The following is a 22629-nucleotide window of genomic DNA, read 5'->3' as shown; positions in this document are numbered from 1 at the left end:
CCATGAGTGCAAACAGAAGGCTGTTGTGAAAAAAGTGCCTAAGGCCATCCTGCAAAGTTTATTGGTGAAGCAAGAATTGGAATAGGGGAGGCACTGCTCACAGTTCACATTCTGAGTCACTATCAGTCTTTCATCATGCCTTGTTTAGGCTGGTCTACCTGAAAATGAGTGAATAAAAGAAATAAACGTGTGGAGCAGCAGTTTCAAACAATGGACTTAGCATCTTCCCAAACCTAGCGCTTTCATCTTTTTCCTCCCATCTATCATACTGAAGAGACTACCAAGTTGGTCACTTTCTACAATCCCAAAAATTGTAAATAATACAGTTAAAAGATAATTGGTACGCTCATTCACTCAAACACATACACACACATGAATTCACTGCCTAGACTTGAGAATGGTTTACACTGGCAGGTTCATCACTTGGAAAACTGCAAATATCAAGACCAGATTTGTACAACTAAATCAAGGAATGATTTGAGGGGAGAGTTGTGGGAACATCTCAATAAGCTTCAGATGTCAGTACATGCTGCAATAATGTCACTACGTTGGGGTGGGACAAAGAATGTAACCCATATTTCCTTTGAATGAGACTTCAGATAAACATCAGAGGTAACATCCTCATCACCACAATATAAATATAAACACAATTTTAAGTGTAGTATTAGCTAGTTATTTGGCCAGAACAGCTAAGTAAAGGAATCATGATAATACATTAAACAGTGTGCATGGGTGTATAGCGGGCCTGAGTATATAGGTAGCCTTAATAACTGATTTAAAGGTATGGTAGGAAGCATTCATCCTTGATCTAGAAATGATATGGCCACCTCTAATTGATTGCATAATGATGTGATTTTATTACAGTGCTTGTGAATTGTAAGTGGCTGGGATCTCATTCTCATATACCACTTTGTCGATGGCATTATAGTTTCTGATCAGGAAACAAAAGATATACTCATATGCGTATGTGTGCAGAAAAACGTAATAAACACATTTCTTATCACCTCCCCTTTTTCCCCATCCCAGATTTCTCTTTTGCACTAAAAATTGCCAGTCATAAACATTCAGTTCAGCATTATTTTGAACTCAGGTGTACATACTGCCAAGGACATGCTCAACACTGAGCCACTACCAATCACATCTCCCTTAAAATATTTATACTCTGCATTCATCTGCAAACATGGCAACACGGTTGTCACATTCACACTTCTCATTTTATGTGTACTCTTAAAAATATTCTAGGCTTGGGGGCTCAATAAATCTTGTGTGTTTAGAACTGTTTGTACATTTGAATCAAGGTAAAGACAATCTGAGGGAGGTGAGAGAGCACTTGGAAACAAAATTGTTAATCATGGTTAAAAACTATATTGTGGTACTAACTGTTCACCGGAAGGTCCTAAAAATGTTGTTCCCCCTCTCACCAGGTTTAGAATGGAATTCTAAATTCTATTTTAATGCAGTGACAACCTTGGGGGGGGGGGGAAGAGATGCATAATGAAAATTTTAGGCAGGGTTGTTTGTACTTTGCATTGAAGATATATTCTTTATCAGGGGAACTGAAACTAAGCAAGTCTACACCATTTAACTTGTACCATTATATAATAATTCTTCTTCAGCTAAGTGTGCAGCTCTGCAAGGTATAGAAATCTTGCCCTATGCCCATGGTAGATCTGAAGCCACAGGTATTGTTCAGTAAGATTTTGTGTTTCCAAACATATCTTCACATTCCTAAGGAATGGAAAACTATTTGGGGGAAAATAAACCTGGGGAAAACTTTTTTTTAATTCTAGCACTAGCTAATTGTAGATGCCAAAATGAAATCAACCAAAGGGCAGTGAAGAGGGTAGATTTCCAGGCTCCTGGCAGTCGATCTTGGAGTTCTAGTAAGAAAGGAAACTATATCCCTCAAGCCAGAAGCTCATCCACTTTTAGTCTAGACTAGAGAATACTGTGACAGCTATTTTCAAAGAGATCTTTGGCTCCTGCTTTCTGAGGTGGTGAGGTGGTCACAGAGCAAGAGGCAGTAACGAGAAGTACAAATCGAAAAAATAAAATCCGCTAAGCTATACACCAATTCCTGGGCACTGGTATCTCCCTACATCTACTGAGAGCCATTGTGGAGTAGTGGTTTGAGTGCTGGACTAGGGCACTTGGAGATCAGAGTTTGAAACCCTGGTCTGCCATGGAAATCTGCTGGGTGAGCTTGGGCAAGTCACACTCTCTCAGCTTCTGAGGAAGGCAAGGGCAAAGCCTGTCTGAATAAATTCTGTCCAAAAAAAACCCCACCCCAAAACCTGTGAAAGGCTCATCTTAGGGTCACCATGAATCAGAAATGACTTGAAGGCATACAACAACAAACTTCAAGGAAGCTCCCCCCCCCAAAAAAAAAATCCTCTCCGTAGTGTCAGAGTTCAGACAGCCTGAATAAACCCATACATAAAAAGATCCTATATGAATTGATAGGAAAAAGAATTTGAAATGACATTAAAAAAAGATGACGTGCAAATTCATGAAGGGAGTTGTTAACAGAATGAATATAGGTGAGAATCTTACCTGATGGATGGAAACAACATACCAGGAACAAAAGGCACAAATTATAATTAATGGATAGAAAACTAAAGGCTTACTTAATTCAAAGAGGCACTAGGCAAGATTGCCCACTATTACTATTACTTTTCATTACAATTTTGTGACACTGAGCAATGGGATTAGAGCAGATAGGGAAATACTGGGGGTGAAAATAAAAGATTATGAATATGAACTTAGAACATATGTGGATAATATGGTGATCTATCTGGCCAAACCTCTGGAAAATATTCATTCACTCTTACAAAGATTGAAAGAAAACGAGCAATACTCGGGTTTCAGAGTAAATAAGGAAAAAACTAAAATATTAACATGACAAAAACTGAGAAAGAAGAATTTATTTAAAAAGTCAGACTTCAAAATAGAAAATAAAGATAGTCATGACTAAGAATTTAGATTTATTAAAAAATAATTATCAAAAAAGTGTTGCAAGAAAGTAAACTAAATATGCAGAGATGGAAAAACACAAAATTGTCAGAAACAGGCAGAATTTCAGTTAAGATGTCTATATTACCAAAAATGTTCTTCCTATTTCAAACTATCTTAATCTTAACTAACAATGTTCCATTAAAGAATGGCAGAGGGATCTTTCCAACATCCTATGGACAAGGAAAAAAGTGGGAATTAAAATGAAGCTACTACAGGCTTTGTAGTGTTGCAGGAATGTAAGCCAGAAGCCACTCTGTCTCCCTGGCTTTCGTTTGTCTTTTCAAATGTGATAAGGCTTTCTGATTTAGGATGATCCTATCACAGGGTTTTCTAGGCAATATTTATTCAGAGAAGGTTTGTTACTGTTTTCTTCTAAGGTTAGGAAAATGCAACTTGCCTAAGGCCACCTACTAGGTTTCCATGGCTGAGCAGGGATTCAACCCTTGTACTCTTAGGCTGCATCCGCGCTGTAGAACTAATTCAGTTTGAAACCATTTTAACTGCCATGGCTGAATGTTATTTCTGCAGTGTAGATGAAGCTTTGGAAACCTAACCTAACATTCAAACCACTATACTATGCTGGCTCTCTTACAAACAACCAATTCCTTATTGTCAAGTCCAATTGTTCATTAGTCAATGATTCAATTAAGTCAAGGTATTTGGATTTCCAGCTTAGCAGTTAAAACTATTCCTTTAATCTGCTTGCGTTCAGATGGATACAAGCAGATGGAATGGGACCAAATATAAACACATTTGAGTTTGTAATACCAATAAGAAAAAAGGGGGAAAAAGGGGGGGGGAAGAATTAATTATGTTTCCCTCCAATATGATGACTCTTTGGTCAAGAGCACAACACACTATAGCATCAAGCATTATACTAGAATCAAATTGGAGTCTGAATTATTGAACTTTCAGCTTGAAATTCAGGGAGGTGTGTAAAAGTGATTACAACTGAATGTATTCAGAATACTCAAGAGACTTATCAGTGGGCAGCAGAAGAGCATCTACATTTCTTCTTTCCTAAGAGAAAGGTTTCTGCACTGGACTTCTATACTCGGCTCGGGGCTGGGAATTGTGAATCTAAATATAAAGTCCTAATAAGGTGGTTGTTTTTTTTTTTTTTTTTTTTTTTTGCAATACTAAGGAAATCAGAACAATTCTGAGATACCTAGTCAATGGTCTAATAGTAAAAGAGGGACTCTTCTTTGTGAACACTAGATAGGGCTAGAAATCTATTTCAAAGAGAAAGAAAAAAACATCAGAATTTATAGCAGAAGGCCTAAGCTAACCTCATATAAGTTATCAGGAACCAATAGGACAACTAGGGCTGACTGGTATCAAGTTTTCTTCTGGACCAATTTCAAACTGGTAGGCCCACTGAGATTTAAACATTGTCTCTCTCGATACTGCAATACATGATTTTTCTCTTAGACATTCAAATCAACACAGCAGTGAAGTTTACAATTATAATTGAGAGATGACAATCACCAGGTTCAGAGAAGGCAATCACCAGCAATAATTCAGAGATGGCAATCACTGGATGTTGTAATGGTAGATGGTTCCATACCCCAGAAGCTCAGCAACTCAAAGGCAAACTGCATTTGTCACAATAGGTAACATCAGTATCAGGAACTAGAGGAAATAAGGTACTTTGTGAAGAGTACACAACTTTCTTGCTTGGAGAGGTATGGAATAGAAAAGCGTTGCCCATGTTTGCTTCTCCACCTAGGCAGAGTTCTCTGCCTCTGCCCCAGCCCCACAATGAAATATCCTGAGGCTTAACATTTTAAAAGCCAGTGATATGGACACACATATAAAGATCTTTTAAAATTTCACATTTCCCTGAAAATTCAAGCAGAGATATCATCCAGTTCAGTAGCTTCCATCTAGAGACATAGCAGGCAAGAACACCTGCAAACCAAACATTTATTCCATCTTGAGCACACTAAATTTAAAGGTGAAATCAGAAAAAAGCATATTTGGAAAGAACCTCACATGGTGTACATTGTTTTTAATATTCACACAGTTCTCTCTCCTGAAAACTGGGAAAGTTATTCAAAATTGAGAGAGACTGGCAGTCTCTTTCTTAGGGAATATACAAGGAGAAGAAAAAATACGATTCTATGAAGCTATATTTTACATTATATTAGTGCCTGCTACTAGGCACTTTGCAGTAAAAAAAATTGCTACTAATGAAAATACTAACAGTTACACTGTCAGAAAAATCTGGTCTTCTAAATGTAAAATATTGCTGAGAGGTGGAGAAGATGTGGCTTTCTTGATGTTGATAAATTGCAGTTCTCATTATCCTTCCCTGCTGGGTAGCCTGTCAGATGGGTAATGAGTATAACAGAATCCAGAGGGCCCACAAGTTCTCCATCCCAAATTTACTCAAAATGTACACATGAAAAACTATGTAGTCAGCCTGACATCCTCAGGGAAGCTAAACATGTTCCTTTTAAAATATACCAGTATTTACTGTTATCTTCCTCCCCTGATTAAGCACTTGACAGATACAAATCCTGAATAAGACAAGATGGTTTCACATCTTCTTAAAGAAATTGCCTATAAAATTGATGCATGAACCACCTGTACAAGAGTACCTTATGAAGACTTTACCTGTTACTCAGAAATCCTACTCTCTCAAAAATATCTATAAGTAAAAGTTAAAAGTCAAGAAAACATTTCATAAGGAACAGAGTCCATTTTTCCTTTGCAAATTTCACATTTTTCTCTGACACAGGGAAAAAGGCACTGTGTGTGTTTTCCAAGATTATTTATTACAGTAGAAGTGCTAGGTTGTTCTAAGCAGGCCAAGAGAGTTCAGCATTGCAAAAATAACAACACCAATCAAACAACACCAATCACATGGAGAGAATCCTCACCTCAGGAAGGAGTATTTAGATAGCAAATAACTTTGGTGATTATAACATAATGGACTCCAAAATGGACTCCCATGCTTTTCAGAAAGGGAAATTCCTGTTACCTGTAAAACCCCATTCATTGATGTAGCAGAGGGCAATCTGAGGGCATCTGGGATAAAACCATCTCTTGGCTACAAGCAGAGTCAAGCTGCTTAGATACTAAGAGGAGGGGCTGCCCACCTTCCCAGACTGCCAACTGCTCACCATAAAGAGCCTGAGTGGTGACTGTTCCTCCAAAGGTTTTTTCCAATGCAATGCCTAGATACCTTTATTTTAATAAAAAGCACAGCCCAGCTGCATATTGTGAGAGAAACTAATTCAAAGACCCCAGAAATAAAAAGGAGCACCAGCAGTTTGGATCCTTTAAGGATGTTTTGTAATGGGATTTGAGAGAGTTTTCATTCCATTTTCAGCAATGAATCTTGTTCTTGCTTGGAACTATGCTATCATTTTTGAGGTGAAAGAAACCAGCCTGCTACCACAATGCATAAAAAACTAAGTTCCTAATAGAAAACTCAAGGATGCTGAGTGTGTCCATCTCAAGAGTACTCTTACAGATGACACAGTAGGTCATTACAGTATCTTTCTAACCCCAAGTTACAGTGTTAACAGAAAATCTCCCAAATGGATACACATAAATTGCTCCTACAGCCAAGGCATGACCACTCTGATTCATACTCTAATATTTGATTAACACATATATCTTGGCCCATATGAAAACAGATGTGGGAGAGGCGGAGAAGAGAGAAGGGAATACTTACCTGAAAAATTCCGAGACACAAGCATAGTTGTGAGGATGGCACCCTGAAAAGAGAGAGAATTGACAGTCTTGCCCAGCCCACTCACTGGACAGATGGCATATCCTTACAGGATACAAAGCTTTTCAAGGGGGTGGGCACCCTTCATCTTGATAAAGGACACACAAGTTTACAGGAACCTGTACTTCATGCTAGTGCAAGTTTACTAGATTTAAGAAAAGCCTGTTAAGCTACTATTTATTTCCAGAATAAAAGTATTACCCTGTACTTTTCATGTCATTGGCATTTTTCATCTCTGGTGTGCTCAGCAAACCAGAGGGCCAACCTGAATCTATCTAAACTGCAGTGGATGCCAAAAATCAAATCTGCAGGAAAACACCTTGGCAACAAGCACTCCCAAAATGAACATGAAGCCCAATGTTTGTGCCAATACAGCAACATGCATCATTGTCAACCTCCATAATTCCAAGTTGGAGAAACATAAGACTATATTCCAGTCAAATATACCTTCAGCTTCCTCCTGGCATTGAACTTTCTCAAGCATTCCACAGTCTCCTGCCTGTGCATCATAGAGGCCACAGTGGATCGTTGCTGGAGAGAGAGAAAAAAGACAGCATTGGTCTCCTTCTTTTGACTTCACTTTCTCTTCACACACACACACACACTTCCCTCACAGAAAAGAAGTGATAAGTAAAACTGGGCTGGTCATTCAAAAAAACACCCCACCCTCAGATTTTCGCTCAGCCCTTCTGGGGGCCTAGATGGGATCCAGTCCCCTTGTGTTATAGCATGGAGTCTGCTGGGACATGCAAGAGAGCAAACCTTTTAATATTAGGATGGAGTTAGTGAGAAGGAATACTTACACAGACCCATGGGTGTTTAAGAGCTTGATCGGCTGTGATACGTTTTGCAGGGTTTATCGTCAGCATCTGGTTGATTAAGTTCTTTGCTTCAGGAGTCACAGTATCCCACTCTGGAGAAGGAAACTAAAAGAGGGAGAGAGGCGACTGGAATGCCCTTTACCTGTTTATGTACTTTGGTGGCTTCCTCTGACTTAACTGGTGGGAATACTATTGATCAGCTCAGCTAATACAGTATGAGACTAGGAAAACAAGTCTCTTTAACTCATCTCTCTCTCTTCTTACAAGATGATCAGGTCTACAAAATTGCAAATACATTTTAAAAAACCAGCTTTGTACAACATATTACAAATCTTTTAGTTAATTTTGTCCCTGAAGGGGGAAAATAATTTATTCAGTGCTCTCCCTACTGCAAAAATGTTTTCAAAAATTGCAATTTTCAAAGATGCTCTCAGGGGAATGAAAATTGGTTTCCAAATTATCCAAGAGTTCCACCTGACTCACTGTTTCTTGTGCCATATAGCAGCCATAGGGCAACTAAGCACTGTTCTGCTATGTTCTGATAGCTGGAAATATGATGAAGCAGGCACCCTCCAGGATCTTGAGTCCTGTAGTGACCGCAGAACATGAAATCATCATTGTATATCTGGCTATCAGAACATAAACTACAATATACAGTACTTGGTTGCTCCCACTACCCTTGTCATGGTCATGTCAGAAGTGTGCAGGGAGGGGTTGAGAAAGGGGAGACCTGGTGTATGCTACGTCTCCTTGGCGCAGGATCTCAGGGTGGTTTTTGTTTGTTTGTTTTCCTGTGGCTAGGATTCTCTTGAGAACCACTCTTTTATCCTCCCAATTATTCAAACATTTTTCCATCTATAGTTTCTATTCATGAGAACAGAAGTTGTCTAATCTGATGGGCAATCTGTTTTAAGCTCTTGTTTACACCTGCATTCTTTTAACTGGAAAGAAGTGTGCTCCACCATTAAACTATGGTCTCTTATATGAAACTGTAAGTACTAAATGAAAATGCTAGAGTTTAAAGTGTTTAAAGGCCACTCATTTGGCTATTTGTTTTTGATATTTAAATGATTCATCCTATATTTCCCCCCTAGGGAAAGCTAAAGTAATAATTGCATAGACTTCTTCCTTGTCCTGCAACAATTTCCACAGAAATTAAGTGCAGACTTGCAGATGGAAATAAAAGTAGGATCAAAGTAACACCTACTACACAACCTCTGATGAGAAGCAATGAACTGGGAAAAGCTACCAGGCAGCGGTCCCAGGAAGAGCATTCTTGATGTGAGTTGTAAGATTGCTGTGCTATGGCATCTGTTTTACAGAAGAAGCTAAAATCATGGCTCTCTGAAAACAAGACTCAATTGCTGAACAAACTGCTGTGACGTCCCATAGCAACACAAAGGAAAAGCAGCTCTGCATGATAAATAATTTAAGAGTGCCCTTAGACACCAAGTAGCACCAAACCCTAGGGGATTGCTCATTTTAAATCACAAAAACCCTCTGTAGCTGAGAAATCTGTTAATTAAGACTGCCTGTGCATGAGCAATAAAGGGTCACCTCACCCCTTCCTCACTTTACCAGGCACAAAAGCACTTACAGGAGAGGAGGTCAGTAATATGCCTCGTACCTCTTTGCAATATATGTACAAAGCATAATAATATTTCAAGTGTGCTTATTTTTGCCAATGTTATGGAAATAAACGCATATGAAGAGTTTTCTTACATCATAGGCTCCTGCTTTGATCTGCTGATATAGTTTGTGCTGGTCTTCATCCCAAAATGGAGGATAACCCACTAGCAATATGTACAGAATAACTCCTGCAGAAGAAGAAAAATTACAGTTATACTAGTTAGATCCAATTTAGCCAACTGCCCATTGCTACTAGGTATTTTATCAAATATTTTATAGCTTCTTTATTATTCCCACATTCAATGGACAACTCCAGTTTTCCTGTGTTTTCCTGTCTTCAAATGCCAATGACCTATCAAGCTGTTGTAATTCATTTGGAACAAACAGCAAGGAGTACCCTCCAAAAGTAATGCATGAGATGTAAGAAAATCCTTATGGCCTTTTCAGCTCTTACACATCCTTCTGATTCTAAACCAGAAGTACTTTAAGCTCTAAGTTGCAATAACATATTGGAACAGCGAGAGACTAGAACAGCTTTGTGTGGTGGTCTCCTCTATATCCAGCAACTGTACAGTGGTGCTAACTTTCTGTATCTTACCCAGATTCACTTCTGCTGTGATTTTTTAAAAAAGAAGTAACAACTGACTTAACAGAATTTGTTACTATATGAAGTTATGATAACTTACTTAGGCTGTTCTTCCAAAGAGGTCAGACAAATTTATGAAGACGAGGTTGGATTTTACAGAAAACAAAACAACTCCCACCCCAATCACCTTCACTAAAGCTAGAAAGTCTTACCACATGCCCATATATCCACTGGCTTTCCATAAGGATCTTTTCTTAAGACTTCGGGGGATAGGTAGCCTGGAGTACCAGCAAACCCTGCCAAAACAGTAACATGGAAAAGACTTGGCATTTCAAAACAAAGTCATTATTCTTACACAAAGCACATGCAAACCCCAGAACACTTTGAACCTCTTGTCTTTTTGAGAATTCCAGAAAGTAATGAGGGCATCCAGAAAAAGGAGAAGGACCTGAGTGCACTAGATTATTTAAGAACAAATTAGACGATTTAGCATCCTATTGCCCTTAGAGCAGGAAAACTTGTGTCAAGCCATATTCTAGCTACTATGTTCAATATATGCAAACAGAACTTTGAGCTAGAAATAGAAGATGAACCTACTTCAAGACAAAAGGGGAAAAAAGCCACCAAGATAACATACTCTGATGGTGAGAAAAAAAGGAATAAAGAAAGCACTAATAAATGATTGCGTGCCAGTCTTAGCTTGGTAGGCTTGGGGTTCCATGCAATGGAAAGAGCACAGAGGCTAGAACTAGTGATTATGCAAGTAGTGCCATTGTCCCTGAAGTTAGGAGTCCCACAACCAATTTTCCCAACTTGGAAAAATTACTTACTCAAACTATATGTTCCCCCCCCACCCCACCCCCAACAAACATGGCCAGTGGGACTTGAAGACCAGTTTTAGCACCATCTGGCTTCAATTTAATGCAGCAAAATAGCTGGGCAAGTCTGCTGGTGTGGAAAATTACTGTGACAACAGTGCCCACAATCCACATACCATGGATGTAAGCTGTTATGCACATGACAGTTTACACACTACCTAAAAGATATTGTACAGTGGGCCCTCGCCTTAAGCGGGGATCCGTTCCGGATCCCGCCGTGTAAGGCGAATTCCGCCTATGCTCAAGCCCCACTGTTTCCAATGGGGCTTGTGCACGGTGGCGCGCGCCCATTCAATTGAATGGGACGCGCCGCCCCTTCCGCCCCGCGGCTTGAGCGCGTATGCTCAAGCCGCGTATGGCGCGGGCGCGCTGTATAACACAGCCTAGATGAAAATTCAGGAAGGTCAGTGGAACTACTCATGATAAAAAGTATGCAGTTGCTTCTCTAGATCCATTAGACATTGAATGTTATTCATCAGACATAGCCACCCAAATAATATATTCTACACTGTAGTATACTTGGAGAAACAGAAGAAAATTGGAAGGGAACTGTTTTTGACACACTTACCAAACCATGCTTGCTGTTCTCCCTGCACTTCAATTGCAAGTCCAAAGTCGGCCAATTTGACAGCAGCACCTTTACACTTACTTGCAAGTAGCAAATTCTCAGGCTGAGTTGTATGTGGTGACATAGCAGAAAAAAGTAAAAGATCAGGTTAGACTTTTCCTTCTACAAACATGTGGTGTCTGTTGAAATTCACCCTGTCAAGATATCCTTTAATCCTAGTTCCCTACGTGCAATTACACAAAGATCCAACTAGCAGTTAATTAATAGGAAAAGAGTATACAGTATAATCCTATTCCTTCTCGCCCCTCTTTCAGAAGATACAGTTAGTCCATAGAGGACTGTCCCTCAAAGGCAGGGTGATTTTGATTTAAATCAATTTTATTTAAATCATCATTTAAATCACAATTTAAGTCACTACTCAGAAAGATTTGATATAATCCTGTGATCTCCACCCCACACACAAAAGGCATTCTTCCTTGCTAAAAGCTTAATACAAATGTTATACAACTCAGAGTTACAGAAGACTAATTCTTGCTGGCATAATCTTAATATTTACAACCAGATGAAGGTTTCATTTTTAGAATAACAACATTTCAGATTAGTTGTACAGTTATATAAAAATACACTCACTCCTCATACTTAGCTTCTTTGCAGATCTATTCTACTCTCAGTCTTCCAACAACCTATTCATTGAATGTTTTGATACTTAGCACTTAATGCATAAGGGGTTGATTCTGTGTACATAGATTTGCAAAAGAACAATGGGATTGTGATCTCTGCAGACACAAATTCACAGTTTTGAGAACTGTAAAATGAAGTATCTGTTGTAACATCCTCTAGATTAAAAAAAAACCTGTCAAATAATCTTATAAAAACCTTTGGAAGAACAAGATACTGTGACACTGTGGATGGATTAATGGAATTCATTTACCAAAATTTTAAACATTGCATGAATATACATTCTCATGCTACTCAATTAAAAATTAATCCCAAATTCATGATGATTTGGACCATAATGTATCTTAAATACAAAACCATCTTTAGATATATATTTTTCTAAAAAAGCATTTAATTTTTTAAAAAAATCTGAGATTTAAATTAAAAATTCTGATTTTTAAAATTTTTTATCCACTCTGTTCAAAAGCATGCTATTATAAATGCCTGATATTGCCAGTAGATGGCACTGAGTCTGCATTTCCTTCAGATTTGCTTACACTACAACCATGTAGAGATATAATACTGCAGCAAACATAGCAAGCTGCAGTGATACAAATCCCAGCGAACATCACATGAAATCCCGAAGGCCCTGGACAAGTAAACAAGAGGATAGCATGCAGGACCATGTATATTCATCCATTTATTTGAACAGAGCTCCGTAGCAAGAGAATGCTAATTATGCACCAAGAAAAGCTGAAAGTCCACGCTATGGAAATTAGCATGAATCTGCATAATTTGCACCAATTTTGCCACTCAGGTGCAGGAGTAAGAAGCTATGCAATGCATTGAAACCCCATCCCTGCCACATGAACGCCTGTCCAAATCTCACCAGGTCCCGTTTTTGCCTATTTTGGGACAGAAACTCCTCTTTTATGAAGTATTTATGTTGTCATTTTTTGTCCAGCACATAGTCCAGACTTGGGGGAAATCATGGAACACACACCATCTGCTGCAGACTGGTGAACAGAGAGAACCAGTCTGAAATTCACATAGTCACTGCAGTGCTGTCTACTGATTCAATGCTAGGGACTATTGGAAATTTTCCTTTGCAAGGGCTTATTAGTCAGAGGCCACTGCTTCCATGTTGCTCAGGATAGCCACCATCACTATGCACCTCTTTTTTTTAATTTAGGACATGGCTGTATTCCAAAATAAATAAATAAATAAATAAAAAGTCCAATGCAGATATCAGAGAAGTCAGAAGAAACAGAGGACTCCAAAATCTACTGAAGAAAGCATTGCCCTAGGCTGGCATCACTTCAACTCTAAAGAAGCCAAAACTTTTGCCGCTCAGCATGCAAAATGTGAACAAGCACCCTATGTAATTCATCTAGAAACAGGGCTCTGCATTCAACCTCCTATCTCCTACTAACAGAAGATCTAGAAGTATTCCTTTCAGCTTCAGATTAGGCAAACACCTATCCAGCTCCCCCACATTATTAAAAATCTCATGCAATGCAATCATTCTAGCTTCTGAGGTTGCTCCAAAACATTATGAAAAAAAGGTCCTCATTTGGGACAAACCTTGGATATCCAGGAACAACCTCTAACACTCACAGTGTACTCAGTGTCAGAACAAATAGGTTTCTAGATAAAGGGCTAGACAGATGGCCACACATCAGTTCAGTTATAAGGCAGTAAGGACTAGAGTTCATCTACCTATTATATGGTTTATATTGTGATCAAGAATATTGTGTCTGTGTGTGCATGGTATAATCTTGAAGGCACAGGTTTGGTAAACGCAAAGGTAAAGAACATTTACCTGTATAGCCTAGGTAGGCTACAGTCTCTCAGGGCCAGTTTGTACTCTAATCAGAATCAAGTGGCAACATTCCTCCTGGTCTGTAACACTGTAAGCTAGCATATGTGCATGAGAAAAAGTGTTGACTTTTGAATATAGGAGGCAAAAACATTTTGTCTTCTTAATATGCTACCTTTCTACACGCAAGAAGGCTTTCTCTATACCTTGGATCATTTGAGCACACAATCTCCCACCAAGAACATGAAATAGTACAGGTCAAGGAAAAACTTTACCACTAGATTATTGCCACACAATTATTATTTAAACTGCCCCATCTTATTTCTTCCAAGTAAAAATTAGCTATTTCAAGGGTGAAAAGGGAATTTCACATGTATGAAATACCAGTGTGAAATTAAAAATGCTGCAAATTTACAGCAGTTCTAAGAACAACTAGAAATTCAACCACCACTATGGAATACACTGAATAGGTTACTTTTGTACCTCCGTAAAGCAGAAAATAGGATTCTTACTCAAACCAGGAAAAAGTAGTGGTCGTGACTGAAAGAGCTGTTTGACAGTGGAATACGCTGCCTCAAAAGTGTGGTGGACTGTCCGTTGGAGATTTTTAAACAGAGGCTGGATGGCCATCTGTTGGGGGTGCTTGGATTGTATATTCCTGCATGTCAGGGAGTTGGACTTGATGGCCCTTGAGGTCTCTTCTGACTCTATGATTCTATGGTTATATAATACGAAGATACAGGGGTGGGGGAGAGAAAGCAGCAGTGGTTACTGGTGATGTCCACTCCCAATTTTCAGGAAACAGACGTCAGTCCATTTCCCACTGTCCTCTCTGAGACCATTTCACTGGCACTAGATCCTTATCTCCGCCTCATGACCTCTTTGGAAACATTTAAAAAGAGATTGAAAACCGTACTCTTTTACCAAGCGTTTCCCCCCCGAGGAGTGATGTCTACATGACCAATATGCCTGCCGACAATGACATTCTGGTCTTACCCCTGGATGTTGGATGCTGTTGGATTGTTGTATTTTACTGTAGATATACCATTTTGTGTTTTTATAGTGTTGATTTATAGTATTTTATAGTATTGATTTTAGTAGTCTGCAACCCCGCTTTGATCCTTTGGGAGAGGCGGGGAAACATAAATAATAATAATAATAATAATAATAATAATAATAATAATAATTCTACCATGGAAGATATTTGCAAGCTACAAGCAGATTTGTTACTGTGTGGTTCTCTACATGCCACATACCAAGGCTGAAGACATGTCATCCTTCTGATGCATTTCACAATTCTGCACATGGATTATTACAGCTGATTGACTTAATCAATCTTATTTCATATGTGTGAGGGGGGATTAACATTAAAAACAAACAAACAAAACAGCAGATGCTGAACCTATCATGCAATGGAGCATAACGGTTTAGTTAATTCAAGAGAAATGCTGTACATAAAAATACATCTACACAGTAGTTTACAAGTCTGGATTTTATACATTTGTTCCTCAGGATACTTCAATGGGAGGTTGCTCTGATGATCCATTCCAATAAAAACACCTTCATTCCAAAGACTATGGCCATATTAGCATTAGTAATGTGCAATCCCACTCTTTCCATGTCAAAAACATTTGTGCTCTGAAATTACAAATTTTGAAAATGACCTTACCTTGGCAAAGCAGTGTTAATGTCATTGAAAACAGTTCACTGGATAGACCCACTTCTCCACTAGGAGAAGGTATGCCAATTCCTATTACTGCCATATGATTTGTAGTTGCCCCCCGCTTTGAGATAGAGAAAACTAGAATCCTTATATTCCTGGCAAGAATGCTTTGGCAGAATGTTCAGAAGCATCATTTCAAGTTCCTGATTAGACTGAAGTGTGATACTGAAACAGATGATCAGTAGGAGTTATGAGGATCAATATCTAACGTTTAGGCTCAATTAGTGATTATGTTCTTGTACTTGGATGTCTTGTTTTTAAAACCACACTTAATTAATTCAAATGACAAAATAAAAGAGCTCACACAGTAGTCAGCATCAGGTATCAGATAAAGGACTTGGGCCTAAGGATGGGCTGTTATCTTTACAAATGGCAGGTAACTTCTGCTATTATTTGTTAGCAGAGCTTGGTCCAAATGCAGAGCGGACTAACTAATAAAGCTGCACGGAAATGAGATGAAACTCTGGGATTTCAATGGATAGTGTGTCTCTTTGGCGATTCCTCTCAAAGGAGTGCCAAGAGGCGAGAGGAGCAGTGGGGATGTGAGGGCAGCATTGGCACCCTTGACTTATCCACAGGTCATATCAAAATCCACAAACCTGTTCCCAAAGCCTGCCCTCAATGTATACATAATGCCAACTTATACACAAACATTCACAGTACTAATGCTCAAGCACTAATGTAAATCTCTTACGAGGAAGACCAATGACTTACAGGATTTTTCAAGCTCTAAGCGGCACAACTTGGTATTTTATTTTAAAGCTTTTTGGCATTTCAAAGCTATTTGAATTTGCTCTAATGTGCAAATCCAGAACTTCTGTGCTCTTAATTCACAGCTACCTAGTTTTTCCTCATGATGTCTGTTCACACTTCCCTACCTAGTTGACATACCACTTGTTCATATTGCCCCTCTAGAAATGGTTTATGGCCACAAATAATCCCATGCAGACTAATGTCCAGTTTTTACACCTCTTTTTACACATCAAAATCAATCTGAGTCATATTAACGGAAATATGAGATAGCTGTGGAGACAAATGTATCAGCTTACAACATAAGAAAAACAAAGGGCTAATAACTCACAGGCTCTGCAGGAGCATTTATATGGTGTATGCTATTTATGTTTTTTTACCTTTTGTATATGAAATGTAATTTCATATTGTTTTAGAGAGATGATTTTAATTGCTTTTAAATTTTGATTGTAAGGTTTTAAACTGTTTTTATCTGTGAGAACCCTCAGAGTCCCTTTCCAGGAGAAAGATGGCAAAATAAATAAATAAAAATAATAGCACCAGTAGGATTCTACCTTTATGCAAAAGCAGTTACTATGGAAAGCTTTTAAGTCCTTCACAGCACTGTGAAAGCATCACTGTCAAGTGGAAGGGCTCTTTATAAGATTGGTGGGTAAATAGCCACCACAATGATGCTCATTTCTATTTTGGACCAATTTTGCCTAATGCAGCATTCACGGCAGGGCATATCCTTACTGTGTGTTTATATTATTTTGCAATAATCCATTCCAAAAAACATATTCTGCAATAGTTTATGGCACTGCATGAGTATTTTATTCATGCAAATGGCTGTTCTATGGTAAAACCCATTCCATCTCAACAGCATCCATGTTAGAAATTTTCAGGTTGCTTTAGTGACTGGATGTTGCCCAAGATCTGACTCTACTCATATTTATTTTAGTTTCTAAGGCATTCTACCTATTCAGTTTCAAGATCAGGAAAACCTAAGATAATGCCAGTCTTATCCAGCATGCATTCATAGGAAGGCAGTATACAGTATTTTGGTTAAGGAGATACTTCTTAGAGAATCATACTGAGGTATCAGGGAAAATGTTCAAAAAACTTCCCTGCTATTATTTTGCAGGACCTTCCACAACTAATGGTTAGCAGACTGCTGCACTGAATCTTTCTTGGAACCAAAAAAGAAGACTGGGAGCTTTCCTATTAAATATAAACTTTTTATTTTTTTTATTTTTTTATTTTGGTTTTGTAACTAACTATAAGAGGTTTGCTGGCTCATGTTCCTAATTTGAAGGCTTGGGGATCTTAAAAATTTAATGCAAGCATAAAACATTTCTCTTAATGAGTGAATAAGCTATGAATGATGCCCACTGAACATACACTTCAGATGAGAAACTGAAGTATTTTAAGTGGTAAAAGACAACTGCTGAAGAAGACAGAAAAAAGCCCACAAAATGCATTTGGCAGCTTTCACCAGATCACAGTCTAGTGAGCCAGTAGTTTTCAAACTTCTTACCCGCAGAGAATTTCGTCTGCATTGATTCGTCTTGCCAATGAACTTTTATTACCTGCTGTGGAACTCTGGTGCACTGCAAATTATTTAGAAGCAAATTCATGAGGAAATTTGGTCCAAGTTGTCACCACATGCAAACTAAGGGCATATACACACCATTCTCTGTTGCAGTGCAACACAGGCAGCAGGGAAAAATGGATAATCATAAAGGAGGGGTATAAGAAGTAGTTTATATATTACCTGAATTGGGACTAAACAGTGGGGTGACCAAGTTTGCAGGTGGCACCCTATTATTCAGAGTAATAAATGCAAAAATGGGATTGCAAAGATGATCTTTCAAAGAGGAATTCCAAAGGAGTCTCTCCATTTGGGAGAACTGGCAATATAGTTTTGAATGTGGTTTGATTTACGGAAGCATTAAATGGTGCAGAATGGGAGAGGGATTCCATATACAGTGGACGCTTATTATACGCTGGGGTTTGGTTCCAATATGCCCGTGGATAACAAAATCCGTGGATACTCAAGTTCCATTAAATATAATGACATAGCTAAATGGTGTCCCTTATAAAAAATGGAAAATCAAGGTTTGATATTTGAAATTTTTTGAACATTTTTGAAACTTTTTTTGAACATTTTCAAACCATGTACGCTTGAATCCATGCATTAAAAAATCCCTGTATAAGAAGGGCTGACTATATACATTTGAAGGGGCTCTCACATCAAGGGGGTCCTGAAAAGTGATAGTGGGCTGGTAGCAGGTAACTTGATGAAAACATCAACCCAATGTGAAACTACTGTAATAAAGGTAACTCCCATGTGAGGGATCATTTGGAAAAGGACTGAAAATAAAATATTCATCATTGTGAAGACTTTTTTTAAAAAAAAATGTAAAAATCTATGGTGTGAATAACCTGCCTCCATCTACATAAAGAGATAGTAATAAAAATGTAAATGAATGGAGGTTTTTTTTTGTATTTGCTAAAACATAGTACAGTATAGACAACAGTCTTTATGAACAGGCTCAAAATAGCTGCATAGAGTTATGTCACAATCCTAACATCTGTCTAATCAGTAACATAATCCATATTGTATATATAACATCTTTGGAATTGCAATTCAGATTTGGATCTGAATATTTTGATATTTTCTAAACTTCAGAATGGTGTGGAACACAGGTTACAGGAACAAAAGTTGGAATAAGTAATTGCCAGGAAAAGGCATGAGATATTGATAGCTACACTGGAATGTTTTGCAAACAAATTTTGTCACATACATAAAGGATGTCTATTAATATTTAAAACAAAACACTTCTTGAGTCTCAAATATATTACCACAGTTTTATCAGATATCCCACTAAAATATAAAACCAACCTGTTCAAGCTTCTCAAAAAACAAGCTCTCCTTCACAGATTCCTGGGTCTATTATGTAGTGGATAATGGATGCCGGGGGCGGGGGGGGGGGGGAGCTGTCTGATAAAGAATGCTATGGGTATAATAAGATGGCATGGTTCACAGCCAGGCTCTCTAGGCAAATGAAGGAGCTTCCAACACCATATGCCTGCACTGCAGACCCCCCCCCCCTTTCTGTTTAGGTTGATTCTGCTCTAAGTACATTTGCCTTCAGATCCCTGCAGCACTTACAGATCCACTCTGCACTCACTTTCCCCCCCTGTGACATGTATTTGACAGATGCACTGTCAAGACTGGCTTCACTCTCATTTTACTGCAATTTTTAAAGAACCTCCTCTCATCTAAATTGCCACTGCACCTGAGCTCACACTTATGCACAATGGCCTGTGTGCACACCATTTATAATTGCCAAGTCCTGGAGGTGATTCAAGCTGTCTGCTGAAACATAAAGTTATGCCCTGGCACAAATACAAAGAATACAACTACTCCTAAGACAAGCACAGAGTTAATATGGGAAAATGTATGGTTCTATGAGTGATGGCAACATTTGCAGGAGAGAAGCATATTAAATTAAAAATCATTGAGGACAAAGATAATAATGCAGAGGAGCCTCCTAAGGCTAACAAAATAATGATAGTTAGAAAGAGATCATGGCCTGTTCCAGACTGCCAAAATAAAGCTGCTTCGGGTCTCTTTGGAGGTATGCTGTTTAAATGATGCATGCATCCTAAGAATCCGGAAACTGCACCAAAGCTGGACTCCAGTGCTTAGGAACGGAGTGTGGCTTTGGCGCGACTTCCGGACTCTTAGGACTCATGCATCATTTAAATAGCATGCCTCCAAAGAGACCTGAAGCAGCTTTATTTTGGCAGTCTGTAACAGGCCTATGTGACAGTCTTCTTTCAGCCTCTTAACAGAATCCTTTCAAAGCACTGCATTAGTGTAACTGTCAGTTACTAGGGCATTAGTACCACCTCCATTTCTTATGCCAGTGTATTTACTCTGGCACAATGCATCAATAAGATTTCAGCCTCTACTTCCACCAACCAAAGCCTCAAAACATACTTCCACTGAAAGTGAATATTACCTTTAAGTCCCTGTGTACAATATCATGTTGATGAATATGATTGACGCTCTCCAAAATCTGGTGAATGCAGTGGCTGCAGAATAGGAGGGAAAATGTTATTCATTAGTGTATTTATTTCTTGAATATGTAATATACTTCTCTCTCAAGGCTCCCCACACATTAGACAATGCACACACTTAAAACAAGGTCAGTAGATTCAAGTTTCAATAGTATATAAAATGCTGTTAGCAAATAAGAGACACTTCAGATGGATCTACTTTTATGTACCTATGCTATTCTAGATGGTGTAGATCATAGCATCATTTTTTGCCTTTCAATCCACTTTTTCTCAGAAGTGCTTGGAAACACCACAGTGCTTTCACTTCAGTCATCCCCTCACAGGACCCCAAAGGAGAGACCCATACACCCCACAAAAGTGTGAGTGGGAAGTTGCACTGGCCTCCATTTGGCAAGGCTCTATTGATGCTTTAATCAAAAAACAGCCTCCTCCCCTGTAACAGTCAGACTGGGAAGCTGCCAGGATGGAAAGCTTTTAGTAGCAACAAATGCAAGCACATTACAATGATGATGCGTCTGCACAGAGGGGTTGGGCACCTTTTAAGTATGAAGCCCACTTAGCCTGCATTTTTAGCTCCCTTATTTCCATCTTCAAGCAGCACACACTCAGTATGCTTCCTGCAAGCTCTGGGAAAATCTGCTGCCTTCATTTCTTTCTTTCTGCAGTAATACTGCAGAAAGCGGAGCAACTTGTCATTTACACTTCTCATGTCAGGACAACACTACACCCACACTGCGTGTGTGCAAGGCAACACACATAGAGATTTCTGGGAAAGCTCATCAACCTGATAGAGGTTTCCAGGCACTTGGAACGAAGCAAACACAGCAGCTGGCACGTAAGAGACTCACAGCACACAAGAAAGTTTATCTGATGTACAAAGGAGTTTGCATCTTAACAGCACCAGCAAGACACCTGGGAAGTCTTCAGGCTTTAAACCCTCCCATGGTAATTTGACACTGAAGGAGGCAGAGAGGTCAGCCCCATCAGAGTACAAATCCTTTTGCTTAGGGCAGAAAGAGGGATGTGTGTGGCAAACTTGCTTTTTTTCTTTTTCTTTTCAAAAAAGGAAATCCACCTTTTTATTCTCACAAAGAATGCTATAATGTATACAATAAATATAGCAACTCTGGGAGAAAGACTGAAAGAAAAGAATTCCTTGAAGGTAATAGCGGATGTAGCAGAATACACAGAGGAAACCAGCTGGTAAAGCAAGAAGCATATACTCCTTTTAAGTACTGAGGACAGAGGCTGTACTCTGGGAAAGTACAAGGCATGTCACTCTCCACCACCCAACTAAAGGGGCTGGCAGTGTAAGCCACTCTGTGACTATCTCTTCAATCCCAGAACAAGAAAAGAAAAATCTGTACAACAACTAGAAGAGAGCCAAATCCACAGCAGGAGACTTTCTGGCCAAAAATGGCAAAAGCGCAATGAGTCCCAGGGAAGGTCAGATTGGCACAAACTCCACTCTCACTTGCTCGCTCTCTCAGACTGCTCTGGAATGCAGCTCTATGCAGCTGAGGGACAAGCTAGCAATGAGTCAAGCAGGGCAATATTAGACCTGTCCAAGTTGGAGAAGGGAAAAGTCAGTGTAGAAAACGGTCAGCTAGGGACATTAGCATGAATTCATTCTCTCCACCCTCAAAGCCTAAGGCATCTGACTTCCTTTACCCTCCTTACTCCCCAACAAGTCACTGGAGGGTGGAAGGGGTACAAAGGTGGTTATCAGCTCTTTTTTAAAAAACCCACTCTGGAGTAAAATACAAGTCTGGGATAGACTGCTTTCACATAAGTAGCCTGATACACTGAAATCTTTGCCCCTTTTACTGTCAGATTCCTTCCAACTGACGCAGATGTACAATTGGTAGAATGGAGGATTTTCCTCCAAATAGTTCACAATGAAGCCAAGAAAGGGGGACAGTGAGCATGGATTCTGGCATGTCCCATAGAGCTGTGACTACAGAAAAACGGAAATAACTGAGCTTCCTTTAGTAAGCTGACACCTTTCCTTGGCCATTAAAGTCACAGCCAGATATTCCTCTCATTCACACATATTTAGCAGAACTTACTGACAGCATTCCCTCTCACTATAAAGACTACCACCTGCTTTTGTCATATTGATGGCATTTCCCATTTCTTGAAGTCACCACTGCGCATGAACTGCTTGCTTACTTGATAGGATTTGAAGGAAATCTATAAATCAGCAGAACTTAGAAGCTCTGCTAATACTACAGTGTGGTACAACTGCTCTTCTGCAACTGCATCATGACTGCAGATTACTCTGTTACTCAAATTATTCAGTTTTGCAATGAGGGGAGGTAAGGGATATGTGAATTGATCTGACTTTCGATTCCTTTCAACCATTGTTTGATA

General features: G+C 39.0%; 1 protein-coding gene across 25 annotated transcripts in view; it reads right to left on the bottom strand.

Annotated features, from left to right (window-relative positions):
- CAMK2G (calcium/calmodulin dependent protein kinase II gamma) overlaps nt 1–22629 on the bottom strand; it is a 181362-nt gene that overhangs the window by 48907 nt on the left and 109826 nt on the right. For all 25 annotated transcript variants that reach the window (XM_089510762.1, XM_089510769.1, XM_089510768.1 and 22 more), the window contains exons 6-12: nt 20199–20271; nt 11240–11342; nt 10006–10089; nt 9301–9395; nt 7561–7683; nt 7205–7288; nt 6701–6743 (exon numbers count right to left, since the gene is read on the bottom strand). In XM_089510762.1, the coding sequence (XP_089366888.1) occupies nt 6701–6743; nt 7205–7288; nt 7561–7683; nt 9301–9395; nt 10006–10089; nt 11240–11342; nt 20199–20271 (605 nt within the window). The remainder of the gene's footprint in view (nt 1–6700; nt 6744–7204; nt 7289–7560; nt 7684–9300; nt 9396–10005; nt 10090–11239; nt 11343–20198; nt 20272–22629) is intronic.

This window comes from Sceloporus occidentalis, unplaced genomic scaffold (assembly GCF_023333645.1).
Source record: "Sceloporus occidentalis isolate IW3139 unplaced genomic scaffold, rSceOcc1.0.p SCAF_2, whole genome shotgun sequence".
Taxonomy (NCBI): domain Eukaryota; kingdom Metazoa; phylum Chordata; class Lepidosauria; order Squamata; family Phrynosomatidae; genus Sceloporus; species Sceloporus occidentalis.
This window is presented reverse-complemented; position numbering and strand designations above follow the sequence as displayed.